Source organism: Artemia franciscana, chromosome 17 (genome assembly GCF_032884065.1).
Source record: "Artemia franciscana chromosome 17, ASM3288406v1, whole genome shotgun sequence".
Lineage (NCBI taxonomy): Eukaryota > Metazoa > Arthropoda > Branchiopoda > Anostraca > Artemiidae > Artemia > Artemia franciscana.
In genome coordinates this window covers 25,904,941-25,923,378 of record NC_088879.1, presented here as the reverse complement: position 1 = coordinate 25,923,378, position 18,438 = coordinate 25,904,941, and the positions used below count along the sequence as shown (strand labels likewise).

The window sequence follows — 18,438 nt, the reverse complement described above, 5'->3', positions numbered from 1 at the left end:
TTTCTCTAATCAGTTCCTCGTTCACCCCAGAAATGCACCCTCTCGAGGAAATTATTTCTCGGAAATCAAAACACGCGGAAAAAAGCCCCTGGATAATTGTCCCGGAACGTCTCGACATGAAAGATTCGGCCAAGAGAATTAAAACGAATTTTGTATGGCGATTCTGTCAGATCCCCCCAGTGCAAAACTTCCCCTTCAATATTAACCCCTCCTCAAAAATCTCCCTCCCAAGGGAGGATTCTCCAAATAGATACCCATCCGAAGTACATCCCCCCCCCAAAAAAAAAGTCTGCATACTTCCGAATAACAAGTTCTATACGTAAACAATGGGCAAGTTTCATAACTTACAGGCCTTTCCTTACAGACTGGGGGGGGGTCATTTTAAACCTAAATACATAATTATTTGGTCTTTTTACTATACTGAACAAAATGACTATCTCAAAATTTTGATCACATAACTTTGGGGAAATGGGAGTGGGAGGAGGCCCAGTTGCCCTCTGATCTTTTAGATTACTGAAAAAGGGCACTAAAACTTTTAATTTACGTTTGACTCTACCCCCTCCCGATCTTATAGGACTATTATTTTGATACAGTTGCCCGTGGGGAAAAAACAACGACAAAAAAAACAAATAAACACGCATCTGTGTTATGGCAAAAATAGCAAATTCCACATATTTGCAGATAGGAGCTTGAAACTTCTACAGTAGGGTTCTCTGGTATGCTGAATCTGATGGTGTGACTTTTTTAATTAATTCTTCTAATTAGTGATCAATTACCCTTAAATACACACATCGTTGACAATTGCCTGGGGCCAAAATTGGACCCTGCAATTACGGCCCTGAAACTCCAACTTTGGTGAGAATCAAATATCTTATTGCACTAAGAAAGTGCAAAAACTTTGGCACTGGGTGGTCAGCATGGCTCCAGTTTTAAATTTCCCATATCATACTAGTAGCATATTCAAAAAAAGAGGTTATATGGATATATTTAGACAAATGGTGGGCGTATAGCACCTTGCAGAAATCCTACATACAAAGATTTTCAACCTATACGATTGTAGGGCCTAAAAGTCTTTGGGCCCTCGTAAAGCGAATATTGAAAACATCGAATTCTAAAAGCATCGAACACCATAAGTACTTACCATGTTATAAGCACTGTTATAAGCACTTTCTTAGTGTTTTGACTAAAATATCTTTCTTAAAATATTTATCTGTAGATCTACAGGGGTAGCCCAGGGTCCCTGCGCCTCTTCGGTCTGCTTTGGTCCTTACAAAGGGCCCTAGAACCCTTGATGTTAGATTGAATGAGCTTTATTCCAAGTTTCTACGACTACCTGTTCCATATGACGGGGCTAAGAAAAAAAAGCATCGCTCTTTACTAAGGCAAAGTTACTGTCTTGGCTATGGAAGGATTTAAACTATGTAGAAAATGTCATTAAGTAGTTAGTTCTAATTTTACCTCTTTTGCTAATTAGCAAAACGTTTAATAATTCCCTTGTTGTGTCTGTCCAAATAACAGCTTGGGTCATAAAAAAAGTTTACTAGAATACAACTTTCTTTGTTGTAAAGTTCGTATAATTGACAGAGATAAGTTAAAATGATATAAAGCCAGCAATAATAGCTTATGACTACTTTATTGCTTTTCCAATCTTTCAATATTTACGGGACTTTATGCGAAAGACTCCTTGTTTTATAGCTTTCCATTATTACCAGTCTTTCTGAAAAGTGTCTCTTAAACCTCTTGCTATAGAGCTGAGTTGACAGAATACTTTATGAGTTTTTTCTTAAATATGGTATGGTCATCTATTACATACTTAGTAATATGCAAACTGCGGCTTGTCCGAAAAATGAGCTTTCTACTTCCCCCTCTGAAGGGATACAAATTTTGAATTGAAGAATCCATTTCATCGTAATCTTTCAATATTAGGGAAACATCAATTCCAATATATGCAAAAAAGTAAAATATCCGCGGGAATTTTCCAGGAAAAAATATGATTTCTTTTTAATCTTGCATTCCGAATAATACGAGCTTAAATTTATCATACTATTTGGTTTATTTAATCAAGTCTGCATACCTTATAAGGAAAGCGTGAGGCCAAGAATCCAGTGTTCATTCCATACTGATTTTTTTTTTTTTTTTTTTTTTTCAAGTCTAAATAAGCAGAAGCGGCCACTTTTAAGAATTCTAAAATTCATATTTTCTCCTAACTCTCATTTTCAAAAAGGACTAATCAGGTCAAATGAAACTGGAAAGTTGGACTGGAATTAATATCTTCCAGTTCTAAATAGACGATTCGAAGCTGAACATTCACACCTGACCTCACATTTTTTCCTTTTACGTTTAACTAGGGAAGAAAAATGTTTGTTTTTTAAATTCATTACTGGACATTGATAATAACCACCTGATATGTGAAAGATGGGGGAAAACACGGTTGCGTTTCCGCCACCTTCTTTTTTCAGACCATGTTTTTTTCATTTTTAAGGGAGATTGCAAGTAAAAGAGACATTATCTCACATCAGTGGTTATAATTCTATTTTTAATTATGTCGATTCGTTATGTTTACTTTCTAATGCAAAGTTTCTTCCTGTTTTCAACTTGTTTGGAAAAATAACTCGTTTTGAAATAGAGGGTAACATAATTCAGTTTTATAATATTAAATTGTTTGCCCTTTTGTAATACTGGGCAAACAACTTTCTTTGTTTGCTTTGAAATCTGTCTTTTTTCAGTTCGTCACCTTGTATTTGGGATCTTTACATAATTGTATCCATGGGTTTATTTGTTTTCTCTCCCTTCTTTTTTTCCTAAATTTCTGATGGAACGTGGACTAGGGTTGGATTCACCAGACAGTGATAGAATTTAAAGTGTTTTCAACTGATGGAAGCACATTTAAAGGTGATAACACACATGCAAAAAGATCTGGTGGAATTTATGTATCTCAACCTGTTTTCTAAACAAAATGAAGTATCCGAGGCGCTTAAGTATACAAGGAGCCCCTCCCCCATCCAGATTTGACATATTCTAGATATTTATCCTATTATTTCGATAGACTTCGGAACGAACTTTTAAATGATGTAATTCACCTGTTTTTTCTGTTCTGACAAACCTGCCCCCACCCCACTGAAGCAAAAGTTCGAACCCAAAATGTACTCCAGTATATGTTTTGTATATATCTAGTAATTGTTGTTAAGCAAGTATTATTCACAGCTATGTATTAAAGTAAACCTAAAAGTCTTAGATTCACTAGAGTCCTTAGTTTCCCATGGACTGGTCTTTAGTTGAGCTTTTAGAGAAAAACAAATACTAGTGCCCGAAACCACCATGGAGGGGAACAGTAAAGAGACTATGTGCTGTCTTTCACAAACAAAAATGACTTTTCTGCAGGAACCTCAAAATACTATAAGTTTCACAAGAAGAGAGGAAAGAAGTCTTATAAATTGCTGGACGCTACAACTTATCCATTTATGCACCACACGGTACCACTAGAATGAATCAGCAGAGCGCTAGTCATCCAGTAATTGAATTAGTTCTATTTAAAGAAGCTTGCAACAGTATTGAAGATATGTAATATTTGATTAGCACATGGGAAGACGTCCAGTGACATCTAGCAGCAAGAAAGCATATATTGACTGTAACATTATTCTCTTGTGACAAGCCAACATGTCGTGAAATATAGCACGTTTTTGTTGATTGCAGGATTCATTAAAAGTATTGGTAGGTAATATTGTCAAAGTACTTCTTAAGTGGCAAAATAAATCTAACAGTGATATATACCTCTATTTTCGACTAGTAATCTGTCAGTCGTTCGTCTTTCTTTAATGGGGACAGACTTTTGTTTTCCCCATTTCAAGGAAGTGTGTTCCTAGATCGTAGCTTCTTCATGTACTTCATATTTCATCGGTTCTTATGAGCGGAACACTTAATTTTCTGGGAAGTATACCGAGAGAAGCTATTTTTGTCAATTATCATTGCATTTTGGAAAGAAAACAAACTTTTTGTGTAGTGGATTATAATCGACCTTTTTATTAAGTCATTAATTTGGTCAGTATTGCAATATTGCAATATTCCACTTGGTCAATATTGCACAAATTAAGTTGGTCGACATTGAAGACAATGATAAAGAAATGTGAATAAAAAGTATATGGGTTTTTAATCTTGTAAATTTGCAGCTTGTATTTCAGGTACGCGTGCAATAATTTGTTTAGAGGGAAGGCTACAAATTAGAAACGACAAAATGCAGGTAAATTGTATGAGATTATATGAGCCAGACTTTCTTCCTTTGATTATGAGTTCTCCGCAACCTGGTGTACAATTCCGATTGCAACTTGTTCTGCACACGTTGCAAACTTAACACCACACATGGCATACTTCCATACCATTATGTGCTCCTAAACACACAGGTATCCAGCATAATAACTCCCGCCACTTGATATGCACGATTTCAGATAGGGACAACCCATCAAATTTATTCTTCAGTGTCTCAATCAAAGAGTATGGTAAGTTATAGGAGTAGGAACTGGTGCTAGTATTGTCGAAGAAACTATCAGCTCCATCTACCGTTTGGCGACACTTGAGTATTTTTTTGACACAAGAATAATTAATTTAATTACTGTAATTGGTAAAATTAGTGTATTCATTTATTTCAAGCATTTGATCTCAATTCCTGATAAAAAAAAATGATTACAAAGCTGGAAAAAATGCCAAGTGTCACCACACGCTAGATGAAAGGACAGGAATTTTGAAAGGACAGCTTTTACTTACAACCCCCCCTCCCTCCAAGCTATTGAAGTCTGAAAAGTCATTGAATTTACTTCTTTTGAGGATCCAGGCTCTTCAGTGTAATAAGTTATTCTCTGGATTCCCAGTCAAGGGATCGCCCACTTTCAAAATGCATGTAAGCCAAGCTATTCTTGCCAAGCATGGCACGAGGAGGTGCGGCGTAGTGAAAATATGCCCTGTGTGGTAATAAGTATGCCACACATGGTGGAACAAGGGATGATCAAACAGTTCGTGGTAACGAACTGTAGTAAGGAGCGACCCGGCTCAATAGTAACCAAAACTCTAAAAAATGGAATTTTGATACCAATAGCTACATCAAAAGAATCGCATTTTAATGCTGGTTTTAAATATATAAGTTTCATCAAGTTTAGTCTTACCCATCAAAAGTTACGAGCCTGAGAAAATATGCGTGATTTTCGAAAATAGGGGGAAACGCCCCCTAAAAGTCATAGAATCTTAACGAAAATTACACCATCAGATTCAGCGTATCAGAGAACCCTACTGTAGAAGTTTCGAGCTCCTATCTACAAAAATGTGGAATTTTGCATTTTTTGCCAGAAGGCAGATCACGGATGCGTGTTTATTTGTTTTTTTGTTTTTTTGTTGTTTTTTTTTTCTTTTTCCCAGGGGTGATCGTATCGACCCAGTTGTCCTAGAATGTTGCAAGAGGGCTCATTCTAATGGAAATGAAAAGTTCTAGTGCCCTTTTTAAGTGACCAAAAAAATTGGAGGGCACCTAGGCCCCCTCCCACGCTAATTATTTTCCCAAAGTCAACGGATCAAAATTCTGAGATAGCCATTTTATTCAGCGTAGTCGAAAAACCTTATAACTATGTCTTTGGGGACGACTTACTCCCCCACAGTCCCCGTGGGAGGGGCAACAAGTTACAAACTTTGACCTGTGCTTACATATAGTAATGGTTATTGGGAAGTATACAGGCGTTTTCAGGAGGATTTTTTTGGTTTGGGGGAGGGGTTGAGAAGAGGGGGATATGCTGGGGGAACTTTCCTTCGAGAATTTGTAATGGGAGAAGAAAATTTCCATGAAGAGAGAGCAGGATTTACTAGCATTATTTAAAAAAAAACAATTAAAAAATAAAAGTGAAAAAGCTTGTTCAGCTGGAAGTAAGGAACAGCAATAAAACTTAAAAAAAACAGAAATTATTACCTATATGAGGGGCTCACCTCCTTCTAATACCTCGCTCTTTACGCTAAAGTATTTTCAGTAATTTCAACTACTTATTCTACGGCTTTTGTGATTCAGGGGGTCATTCTTAATGAATTGGGATAAAATTTAAGCTTTAGTGTAAAGAGCGAGGTACTGACGATGGGGCGAATCCCCTCATATATGTAATAAAAACATGAGAATACAAAAGTTCTTATAGGGACGTGTGGCCGTACCTTATTTTGTAAACAACTCTACTCTAGATAAACTATGGTGGTCCTGTCAGTGAACGTGTGGTAAACAGCGATGCAAAAATTTTGAAAATAAGAGCTGGGATTTTTATGGAAACTCCAAATATATACGTTGTCTAGACTGGAGAAACCTGAGAAAAGTTATTCGCACAAAATTCGAAACAAAGCTAAGTTATAAGTTACGTAAATCTTTTACCAATAAAAAGATTCGTAAAAAATTAAAAGTTCTAGTTGCCTTTTTAATTAACCAAAAAATCGGGGGGCAACTAGGCTTCGTCCCCCGCTCTTTTTTTCTCAAAATCATTCGATCAAAATTATGAGAAAGCCATTGAGCCAAAAAAAAAATATGCAAATTTCGTTTTGATTATTCCTCTGCGGAGAGCCAAAATCAAAACATGCATTGATTCAAAAACGTTCAGAAATTAAATAAAAAAACAAGTTTTTTTAACTGAAAGTAAGGAGCGACATTAAAACTTAAAACGCACAGAAATTACTTCGTATATGAAAGAGGCTGCTTCCTCATCAACGCCCCGCTCTTTACGCTAAAGTTTTTTTACTGTTTTAAAAAGAAGAATTGAGAGAAAGAGTCAAACTTTAGCGTAAAGAGCGGGGCGTTGATGAGGGAGCAGCCTCTTTCATATACGAAGTAATTTCTGTGCGTTTTAAGTTTTAATGTCGCTCCTTACTTTCAGTTAAAAAAACTTGTTTTTTTATTTAATAAAAAAAAGAAGTGGGTATTGCCTCGTTTCCAATTCAAGCTTCAAAGCCTTACAATGAATGACCCAGACTACTCTTATCAGTAAGATAGAGCTTGACTCGCATGTCTCAATATACAACTTTCCTTTTACCTGTCTTGTACCATAAAGCTTCTTGGATTTTTAGATTTATAAAATGTAACTTGAAGAATTTTAATGAGATTTTTTTCACAAGATTTCTGCTTTTGTTGGTATATTTTCTTAATTAAAATAAAATCATTGCACTTTGCGTCTAAAATATTAATGATTCAAGCAATTACGCTCTCTTTGCAATAAATCACGCTTTCCCCAAAAACTGGTTTTGAGTCAACACAAGAAAATAGTTGAATTGAATGAATTCGCTCATATTAATCAAATCACAATCTGTTAATACAATAGGATTGTCCCAAATGGTACGATACAAGGGTAAAAAAAGAACCTAATCAATAAAAATGATTGAGAAAGCCCAAAGAAAAACAAAAAAGAAAAAAATGCCTAAAGGGAAAGCTTAGTTGTCAGATAAACATTTTCTTATTTGTACTGCTTTCATCACCTAATTTTTCTTCTATTACTCTTTAAAACTAGCTTTGTAAAACACGAGAAATAGCTCAATTTTAGAAATTCATGTTCTCACTGTTGGTTGTCTTTGCTTTGGCTACAAGGCAAAGATTGAATAACAAAAAGTTTCTTGAAAAACTTGATCTTCTAGAATTAGGCATTAGCAAATAATCGACCTTTGCATCTTAAAATTACAAAAGTCGGCTCTTTTGCCCAGCCTCCCTTGTTCTAATCATCTCTTACAAAAATGCAATATTGACAACAGGAGCCCAAAGGAGATTAAAACTTTCTAGTTGCAAAAAGTTTTCTTCCGACCAGACCCCCTTTTCTTCTTGGTGCATACATTGAACTTTTCCCTTTTAGAATTTTCCAAGAAAGTGAGGAACCGGTTAAAAACTTGTTAATTAATGTAACCAAATTGATCAAATGCAATTGTAATTTTCGATTTGAAATTCTAAAAGATTTTCGGTTTCTGCATCTTTATCAGAGCCCCCGTCGGCGGCAAAACTTATTTAAGGACTTTTACAGGACCAATACTTGAGTCTCATTTCAATCGTGTTTCCTATCATTTTAGAAGATTTGCCTTGGGTCCAAGGAATTCCACAAATTAACGAACTTTTCCCCGCTCTTTGCCCGATATCTCAATCCCTCCTTGCATCAGAAGTGACTTAAAACATTCAAAACTTGTTAGCGCCTCGTCCATCAATAGGAATTACGAAGGCTTAACTTACCACTAGGAAAAGAAAGCCTCGAAGAAAGCTAGGTAGCGACGGGGAATGTTTAGAAAATAAGCTGATTTTAAACAAGTTTTTTTTTCTTTTACATTCGATGACTACTAAATAAGACATAGAGGGATAAATTTGGTAAATGTATATATATTTTGCATCTTTAAAGAGTATTTGATTACAGTTTAAGGGACACATACTTACAGAAGGCCTGGGACCCCAAATCTCATGCTTTATACCATTTCCCCATAATACCTCATAGTCTTAATATTAATCGCCTGACCGTTGCTGTTTTTTTGACGAATTTACAATTTACTTCGTTTTATGTGGTAATATTTGACATACTCAGAATTTTGGCGCGGGACTGAACCGGGCGTACCGCTTTGTATATGGCGATGGTCGATATTTGTTTAGAAGTTGTTGTTTTTTTTTTGACGCTGTAATGTTTCGTTTTTGTTCTTGTATTTGCATGCATTACAATAATCGAATTGTTTAGGGATATTTGCGTAGAGTCTAACCATGAGTATAGACATTTTTTAGCTTTCGATGCTTGAGTGGGAAAGGCGTTTTAGGTTATTTACTAAATGCGAGTTATGGCTAAACAAAGTGAAAAGTATAAAATAGAAAAGCACCGCGTTCCGCGGTACTCGGCTTTAATCAAAAGGTTGCTAGGTTCTTGGTTTGACATGATTGTTGCTACTAATAATCCGTTGTACCATTATTCTTAGGTTTGGAAAAGTTTTGAATTTTTTTGTGTACACTAGCGTGTAAGATGTTTTTCTCGTCGGGGTTTTATGTTTTTTTTTTTCTTTGATGAATTAGTAATTGAAATGAAAATATGATTCATTATCTGCGGTATATGTTAGTATGATAATATACGCAGCACTTCTGTAACCAAGTAGGTAACCAAGGCACGGCTGAGCCCGTTGGCCTATTTATATCTCCATAATCCCAAGACATATGCAATTTTGTGAAAGTTTTTTATATTTCTTGTAAATTAGGTGTTTTGTGTTTTTTATAGTTTTTTATACACCCACCCCAACCCCAAGTTTTCTGTCCTCTTAGAAATGAATTCCAACGTACTTGTCTGCTATAAATATTCATAGCAAATGAAGCCACCTATTAATTATAAACTGTTTCTATAACAAATAGGTCAAAGTATCGTAATGTAATAAAATTGTTATTGGGCTTGTCAACCACTTCATATGGCCAGATGTATTTTTGATTCTTATGATTTATCTTTCTTTTACAGTTATTGATTCCCTACCAAAATGGTATTCATTCAAGCCCAGAACCATATGGGGCCAAATTAGATGGCCCTCACTCTCCATCCTCGCCAGTTAACAGAACCCCCAGTCTTCTAGATGGACAGTCAACACACCGACCGGATCTAATAGGGAACATACCAGGCTTCGGGAATAATCCGCAGGTCCAGGTAAGAGTGTGACCATATTTTAGGATGCTTTCTATTTTGCTATTAAACAATGGTTATTCTATGTATGTTCTATGTTCTTTACATCTTTCATTTTCTTTGTTCAATGTATGTTCTATGAAGGTATCATTAAGTGTAAGAAATATTTCTTCAGTAATTAAGTGAGAGTTTTTATTGCATTAGGATTTTTATAAGATAATTTTGTTCCTAAGATTTAGTTTTAAATAAATTGCAAAAAAGGAGCTTCTTAAGAAAAAATAAAGCGCAATATTCAAACATAAAACTATCAGGAATAAAATCATATAGTAATTCAAGCTGAAAACGAACATAAATTCTTACCAATGAATGAATTAACCCAAAACGAATAGAAGTTAAAATTAGTGATCACGTGAATCATGAAATAAAAAACAGATACTGCTATAAATAAATAAATGAATCTAGAACGAACGGATACAAATTAAAATGAATAATCTTGTCAAACTATAAACCAAGAAAAATTGCAATAGCAGAAGCAGAAATTACCCCCCCCCCCTAAACGTTGTAAGGGCAAGTGTCATTTGTACTTTACTGAAAACTGTTTTGTGTTTCGAGCAGAGTGTTTTTTGTTTGTTTTAATACCAACAAAACACGACAAAAAATAATATAACAATGCTAATCAAAATTCAAAGATAAGGGTGTTCTAGCCCCCCTTACTTCTCAAACCCTCGAAGGGGCTTGAATGTCATTTGAATTTTTTTCAAAACGATATTTATTTTGACAGCATGGTTTTTGTGTAACAAAGCAACGAAAAAAAAATGTTACAAATATAAAAGAGAAAATATTTAATATGTCTTTTGTTTTCAGTTTTTTTGTAGTATTTGTTATCTATATTGTTTATGTGGCTATCCATTTTAATTTCTGTTAGCTTTGGGTTTTATTTATTCATTGATAGTAATTCACTTCGTTTTAAGTATGAATTAAATAAAAAAACAAGTTTTTTTTTAAATGAAATTAAGGAGCAACATTAAAAATTAAAACGAACAGATATTACTCCGTATATGAAAGGGGCTTTTCCTCCTCAACGCCCCGCTCTTTACGCTAGAGTTTGACTCTTTCTCTTAACTCTACTTTTTAAAACAGTAAGAAACTTTAGCGTAAAGAGCGGGGCGCTGAGGAGGAAAAGCCCCTTTCATATACGGAATAATTTCTGTTCGTTTTAAGTTTCAATGTTGCTCCTTACTTTCATTTAAAAAAACTTGTTTTTTTTATTTCATTTCCGGATGTGTTTGAATTAATGCATGTTTTGATCTTGGCTCTCCACACATAAATAATTAAAACGAAATTTGCATATTAATTCATTGTAATTAATCGGAAGATTTTGAGAAAAAAGGAGCGAGGGAGGAGGCCTAGTTGCCCTCCAATTTTTTGATTACTTGAAAAGGCAAATAGAACATTTAATTTTTTACGAACGCTTTCATTGGTAAAACATATACGTAACTTACGAATTAACTTACGTAACGAATAATTAACTATAAATTTAACTTAATTTAGTAATTAATAATTTAATAATTAAAAAAATAAATATTAACTTATATTTCACTTAATAATTAACTATAAATAATTAACTTCTATAGTCGTATATTTTTATTGCGTATATGAGGGGATTTACCCCTCGTCGATACCTTGCTCTTTACACTAAAGCTTAAATTTTGTCCCAATTCCTTAAGAATGACCTCTGAATCACAAAGGCCGTAGAATAAATAGTTGAAATTACTAAAAACACTTTAGCGTAAAGGAGTAAGGTATTACGAGGAGGTAAACCCCTCGTATGCGTAATATTTTTTGTTCGTTTTAAGTTTTAATGCTGTTTCTTACTATCAGTAGAAAAAACTTTTCATATTTATTTATTTTTTTTTTTCAAATAATACTACAACATCCCGCCGCCCCTTCATTGAAATTCTCTTCCCCTATGAGAAGTTAATCCATGGAAACATCCTCCCACTTAACCCCCCCCTCAAATCTCCATCCTAAACCAAAAAAATACCCCTGTAAACGTCCGTACACTTCCTAGTAACCATTACTATATGTAAACACAGGTCAGAGTTTGTAACTTGCAGCCCCTCCCACGGGGACTGCGGGAGAGTAAGTCGTCCTCAAAGACATAGCTATTAGGTTTTTCGACTATGGTGAATAAAATGTCTATCTCAGAATTTGGATCCGGTGACTTTTGGGAAAAATGAGTGTGGGAGGGGGCCTAGGTGCCCTCCAATTTTTTTGTCACTTAAAAAGGGCACTAGAACTTTTAATTTTCGTTATAATGAGCCCTCTCGCGACATTCTAGGACCACTCAGTCGATACGATCACCCCCGGGAAAAACAAAACAAAAAAAAAATAAAAATAAACACGGATCCGTGATCTGCCTTCTGGCAAAAAATACGAAATTCCACATTTTTGCAGATAGGAGCTTGAAACTTCTACATTAAGGTTATCTGATACGCTGAATATGATGGTGTGATTTGTGTCAAGATTGAATGACTTTTAGGGGGTGTATCGTCCTATTTTCTAAAATGAGGCAAATTTTCTCAGGCTTGTAACTTTTGATGGGTAAGACTAATCTTGATGAAACTTATATATTTAAAATTAGCACTAAAATACGATTCTTTTTATGTAACTATTGATATCAAAATTCTATTTTTTACAGTTTCAATTACTATTGAACCGGGTCGCTCCTTACTACAGTTCGTTACCACTAAATGTTTGATTAAATAAAAAAGCAGCTTTTTCAACTGAAATTAAGGAGAAATATTAAAACTCCGTGTGTATCAGGAGTCGTTTTTAAGGGATTGGGACAAAAAATCAAACTTTATTGTAAAGTTTGAGGGGAAGCCCCCTAATATATTTGCTTCCTTCTTTCAACTGAAAAAACTTGTTTTTTTTATTTAACTTCTGATTTTTTCGAGTAATTCTGGGATATCCTCCCCCTCCATGGAGAATTCCCCTCCCACGAACAATTCCCTCAATGCCCCTAAAATTTCCTCCGGATAATTTCATCCTCACTGAAAATTCCCTGAAAACTTCTATGGAATAGTTTCTCCTAGAAAGTTCTCCTTACTTTCATTTGAAAAAAAAAATGGGTATTTGTTTAATTTCTGAAAAATTTTCAAATCATGTCGTAAATCCCACCTTTCCTCCGTGGAAAATTTTCCTCTGACCCAGCCCCTCCAAAATGGAAAGTTTTTCCCACTGAAACATCTTCACATATAAAACTGAGTCGCCAAAGAGAAAGGAAATAAAAAAAAATTCCGTTTATGAATTTTGGTAAAAATTTTGATCGGAAGTCAATGGGAAAAATGGGTGTGGAAGGGGGACTAGCTGTCCCTCCGATCGTTTTGGTTACTTGAAAAGGTCGTTTTGGCTACTTAAAAAGGGCCCCAAAACTTTTAATTTCCGTTTAGTTGCACCCACTTACGATCTTTTAGGAGCATTGGTAAGGGCCCCAAAACTTATAATTTCCGTTTAGTTGCACCCACTTACGATCTTTTAGGAGCATTGGTTCGATACAATTACTCCTTGAAAAAACACCAAATAAGCATGCATCCGTAATATTTGTTCTGGCAAAATGTGCAATATTACGAAGGGCTACGAATATTACCAATACAACATAAAGAAGGGCTCTCTGTATAATGAATCTGACGGTCTGATTTTCGTTAATAACTTTTTTTTTGGGCTGTTTTTCCCTCTTTTTTTGAAAATCAGGCAAATTTTCTCAGGCTGGTATCTTCTGATGGGTAACATTAGACTTTTGCCCATTTTTATAATTTATATATTTGGAATCAGCAGAAAAAGCCAATTCTTTTTAAATATTAATTATTATCAAAATTCTTTCATTTAGAGTTTTGGTTGCTATTGGGTCAAGTCTCAATAAGCGTGTATGAGTTTTGTTACTATTGGGCCGAGTGTCAATAACAGAGTATACGATCTATTTCCAATCGTCTTGGGTTTTAATATGGCTGTTTTTTTTCTCTGAAAAGTTCTTTCCAGAAAGTTTTTTTGAAAATTAATTTCAGTCTGCTTTTTGTTGATATATTTTTATTAGCCTATTGGTTAATTGAAAATTTTGTAACTTACATTGTAAGGTTTTTTTACTTCGTTCACTTAATAATGAAAATATTGAACTTTAATTTAAATCTTGAAAAAAATTTGAACGTTTAGTCAATTTTTTCGATAAGGAGTAGTTCTGTGCAATAGATTTTTAATAATCGTTTTACTATGGAATTTAGGGTGGATGGTTTATTTACAGGGGTGGACCAAGAACAAAATATTGTGGGGGGCAATGTGACCAAGGTGTCCATAAGCAAAATCTTGGAGGGGCCCAATGTGACGAGGGCACCAATAATTGGCAAAATTGACAAATTCATTTAAAAAAGAGGGAAAAACAGGAAAAAATAAAGGAATGAGGGCACCAGAACCAATCTTGTGCAGCCTGGGTCCCCGAATCCTCCTGTATCTGCCAGTGTTTATTAATGGTATGAATTGAGAATCTGGCGTAATTTTAATCCTCTATGGGGTTGAAAGCATGCTGATCCCCATCAAGTTGACGATTCTTGGCGTTTATACCCCCCTGGAGATTACCCATCCTTAGAAAATACCCTCCCTCGGAAAATACTCCCACGGAAAATAACTCCCGTGGAAAATACCCCCTGGAAAACATCCCCCCAGAAAGTACCCCGCGTAAAATCCCCGTCCTCCCCGTGAAAAATGCACACCGCGGAATACCATTCCTGTAAACAAAAAAGTATTATGTCCCCTTGTATCCCCCCACAATAATTTTAGAGTTTGCAAAACTCTCGACCCTATAAATCGTTCCTAAGATGTTCCCGAAGTGCCATTCTGATAATCTTGATGCGTGATTTCTTCCGATTTGCCTCTGCCCCTCCCCAAGTCAAAACCATTCGAGATATTACAAATACACCAGTTAGATAATCTAGTAGCATACAACAGGCTTTTAATGTAAAACTGTTCACCTAAATCAGAGCTATAGTATTTTTAGCTGCTCCCTTCCCCGCTCCTAAAAACAAATTTGCAGTCACCTTGCACCCCCAAGCTTTTTCTGACATATCGCTGATGTGTTATTTCAGCCTTGATATGCATACTGTCTTTAGATTTACCTCTCCCAAAATAACAAATAAATGTGAGGTTCACTTAACCCCTGAAGTTTAATCCAATCTTTTCCTCCTCACCTAGCTCGCTTAATACTTCCTGAAACTTCCAATCTGAACCCCTCCCCCTCCAAGCTGCTCCCAAGATATTGTAGATATGTTATTTTGATAATATGGCAACATGTTGTATGTTTTGATTTACCTTGCTACTTAACAGTTCATGCATTATAAGTGTCTTAGAAGCTTATAGTGAAACCCTCTGTTGGATCCAAGGCAAAAAATGCGTAGCCCGTTCCGCATTCCCTCATTTCGAAAATCCCACTCTCCTTTACTTCCCCCAACAGCACCTGAAATTTTAACTTTATCCCCAACCGTTGGCTAAACATTGCTTATGTCCTTATTCGATGACCCGTCGTCATAAGACATTTAAATTTACCTAAATCGATAAGACATTTAGATTTACCTCTGCTCCCTCCCCGATAAAAATTGTTTGTCTGATCTATACTGACCCCCCACCACCCCCTACCACTCTGAAAGTCAATGTATATCCCCCAAGCCATTCCTAAGATAAAATAAAAAACATTTTTTTTTTCAACTGAAAGCAAGGAGCAACATTTAAGCTTAAGACGAACCGAAATTATTTCGTATCTGAGGGTGTTCGTCCCCTCATCAATACCTCGCTCTTTATGGTAAAGTATTTTTAGTACTTTCAAAACAGCTATTTATTCTAATTAAGGGCCTTTATGATTCAGGGGTCATTCTTAAAGAATTGGAACAAAATTTGAATTTTAGCGTCAAGAGCGAGGTATTAATGAGGGGGCAAACACCCTCATATCTATATATATAAAAATAAGTTGTTTGTCTGTGGGTCTGTCGAGTGACGTCATGTCATTTTGTCGTCATGAAGTTAGTTGTCGTCATGTTTGTTATGACGATGACGTCATTAAAAGTATTTAAGAAAATCGTTCAAAAACAAATTTTTAATTGTAAGAAGATCGTGGACGAAAAAATCTTTAATTGTAAAATGACTGAAGAACCTACAATGGCAACAGCCGAGGAAGCTGCTCAAAGAGTCTATGCCAAAAAACTTGCGGCTGATAGAGAAAGTAAGAAAAGAAAGCGTGCCGAGGAATCACAAGAACAGCAAGAAAACAGGCTTGCGGCTAAAGAACGCAAAACCGCGCAGTTAGATGAAAATCCACCTGGACAGCGAGAGTCAAAACATATCAAAACTGAAAATGATAGCGATGATGATTGGGTTTGGGATTTTGACTTGGATAAGGTCATCAATGCCTACCAGATTTTAGTTAAAAAAACAAAGGTTCGGCGATATGTATTTCATAGTGACGCTGAAAAATAAAGAAGAAAAAGAAAACTGAAAAAAGAAAAAAGGTAAAAAACTAAAAAAAATAAAAATAAAAAACACTCAAAGAGGAATTACAGACCGGGACACAAATGACGACCGAGACAGAGGGAATATAAATGACGACCGGGACACTCAAAGAGAAATTACAGACTGGGGACACAAATGACGACCGGGACACAGGGAATATAAATGACGACCAGGACATAGGTATTTAAGAATATCGCTCAAAGACAAATTTTTAATTGTAAGAATATCGTTGAAAGAGAAATTTCTAATTGTAAAATGACTGAAGAACCTACAAAGGCAACACCCGAGGAAGCTGCTCAAAACGAATGTATTCACGCCGAAGTAGTTGAGTTGGTAAAGCGTTATGTTTCAGGTTCTAGGTCCGAGAGGCTCCAGGTTTGAACCTTAGCTTTAGCATTAATACAAAAGAAGAAAAAAACTGAAAAAGGTAAGAACTACAAAAAAAACTAAAAAGAAAATACTAAAAAAAAACTAAAAAAGCTAAAAAACTAAAAAAAAAGTATGTAATAATTTCTGTTCGTTTTAAGTCTTGTATGTTGTTCCTTACTTTCAGTTGAAAAAACTTGTTTTTTTGTTTTAATTTCTGATTGTTTTTAATAATCCTGGGAAAACCGACGCCCTCTTTATGGAAAATTCACTTCCCCCATGAAACATTTTTCATGGAAATATCCTCCCATGTTACCCCCTCCCCCCGAATCCCCCGACCTCCACCAGAAAAAAACATGAAAACATCTGTAAACTCCCCAATAACCAATACTACATGTAAACAATAGGTAAAGCTCATAACCTACAGCCTTTCCCCAGGGGATTATTAGGGATTAAGTCGTCCTCAGAGACATTGCTATTAGATTTTTGACTATGCTGAACAAAATGGTTATCTCAAAATTTTGATCCAGTGACTCTGGAAAAAAAATGAGCGTGGGAAAAGGACTAGTTGCCCTCCAAAATGGGCACTAGAACTTTGTAATTTCCGTTCGAATGATCCCTCTTGCCACATTCTATTTTTCGGAAAGACTTTTCTGTCTATTTTTCCTTCTGCATTGGCAATCCCTTAGCCTAAAACTGAAGGATATGAGTTTTGAGGCAACCCGGGTTTTTTCCTGAGGGCAGGTTTTCGAGAGGAGGGAATACCTGACAAATCTTGGTACGTTAGATTCCCTTTGGCTCAGAAACATGTGATTGTAAATTTTAGACCAATCAGATAAAAAGTTTTTTGGCCACTTTCAGGGCCCCCTAACCTCTACCATCTTTCATTCTTAATAATTATAACTTTTTTAAAAGGGGGCTCAAAATTTCTATTTAGATAAGTTCTTGCTCAACTTTCTAGGGCGGGTTCAATATGATCACCCATAAAAAAATAAAGATAAATAAATGAATAATAATTATAACATCAAAGCAGATTTGTAATAAGCTAACTTTGGAAAAAATGGAGCCATTTTGGAGACGTTTTCTCCTGTTGTCTTGTGCTGATAATTTTTTATTGAAAAGTATTCAAACTTAATAAATAATGCAACATCAATATATCACAGAAACAGGGAAGTTAAATGGAAAGAATATTATAAATTACAGGAAAAATATAAAGTAAAAGTATTTATTGATGTCCACTTATACAATGAGAAAAAGTGGAGTAGAATAAGAAAAGAAAGAAAAAGATTATAATATGACTTCTAATTCAACTCAACTTCAAAAATTGCAATCATAAAAAAATATGTACAGGTAAGAAGAAACTTGCCTGTTTACGAAGGGACTTCGACCTTGCCGACTCTTCCACCTCAGGTATCATATCCAGAGAATCATATTATAAAGCATATTAAATAATATAATATATATTAAATAAATAAGTTAAATAAATAAATTTATTAAATAATATATATTAAATAAATAATTAAAATAAATTATTTAATAATATTAAATAAATATATATTAAATAAATATATTTAATTATATATTAAATAAATAATATATATAAATAAATAAGCATATTAAATAAATAAAGCATATAAATCATATTATAATAAAGCATATTATAGCGGTTTAGCAATGAGGAATGTCTTTCGTGGAGCGGCATGCGCAGTAAAAATTTTAGGTACTTGCAATAAGCTGAACGAAGCTTCAATTTTTCTGTCGCTAATAAATAAAATCTTGGAATTTAGGGGGGGGGCTGCCCCTGAAGCCACTTTCCTCCTCCCAGCCCTTCTTTCATGTCTGGGTCTCTGTTGGTAGTAATTTCCCTCCAATTTGTCTTCCAGTGAATGACGTCGTACAA

General features: G+C 35.0%; 1 protein-coding gene across 11 annotated transcripts in view; it reads left to right on the top strand.

Moving 5' to 3' along the window:
* The window catches only part of LOC136038068 (forkhead box protein P1-like), a 188,305-nt gene that overhangs the window by 101,130 nt on the left and 68,737 nt on the right, over nt 1–18,438 (top strand). For all 11 annotated transcript variants that reach the window (XM_065721040.1, XM_065721041.1, XM_065721046.1 and 8 more), the window contains one exon: nt 9,462–9,644. In XM_065721040.1, coding sequence (XP_065577112.1) covers nt 9,462–9,644 — 183 coding nt within the window. The remainder of the gene's footprint in view (nt 1–9,461; nt 9,645–18,438) is intronic.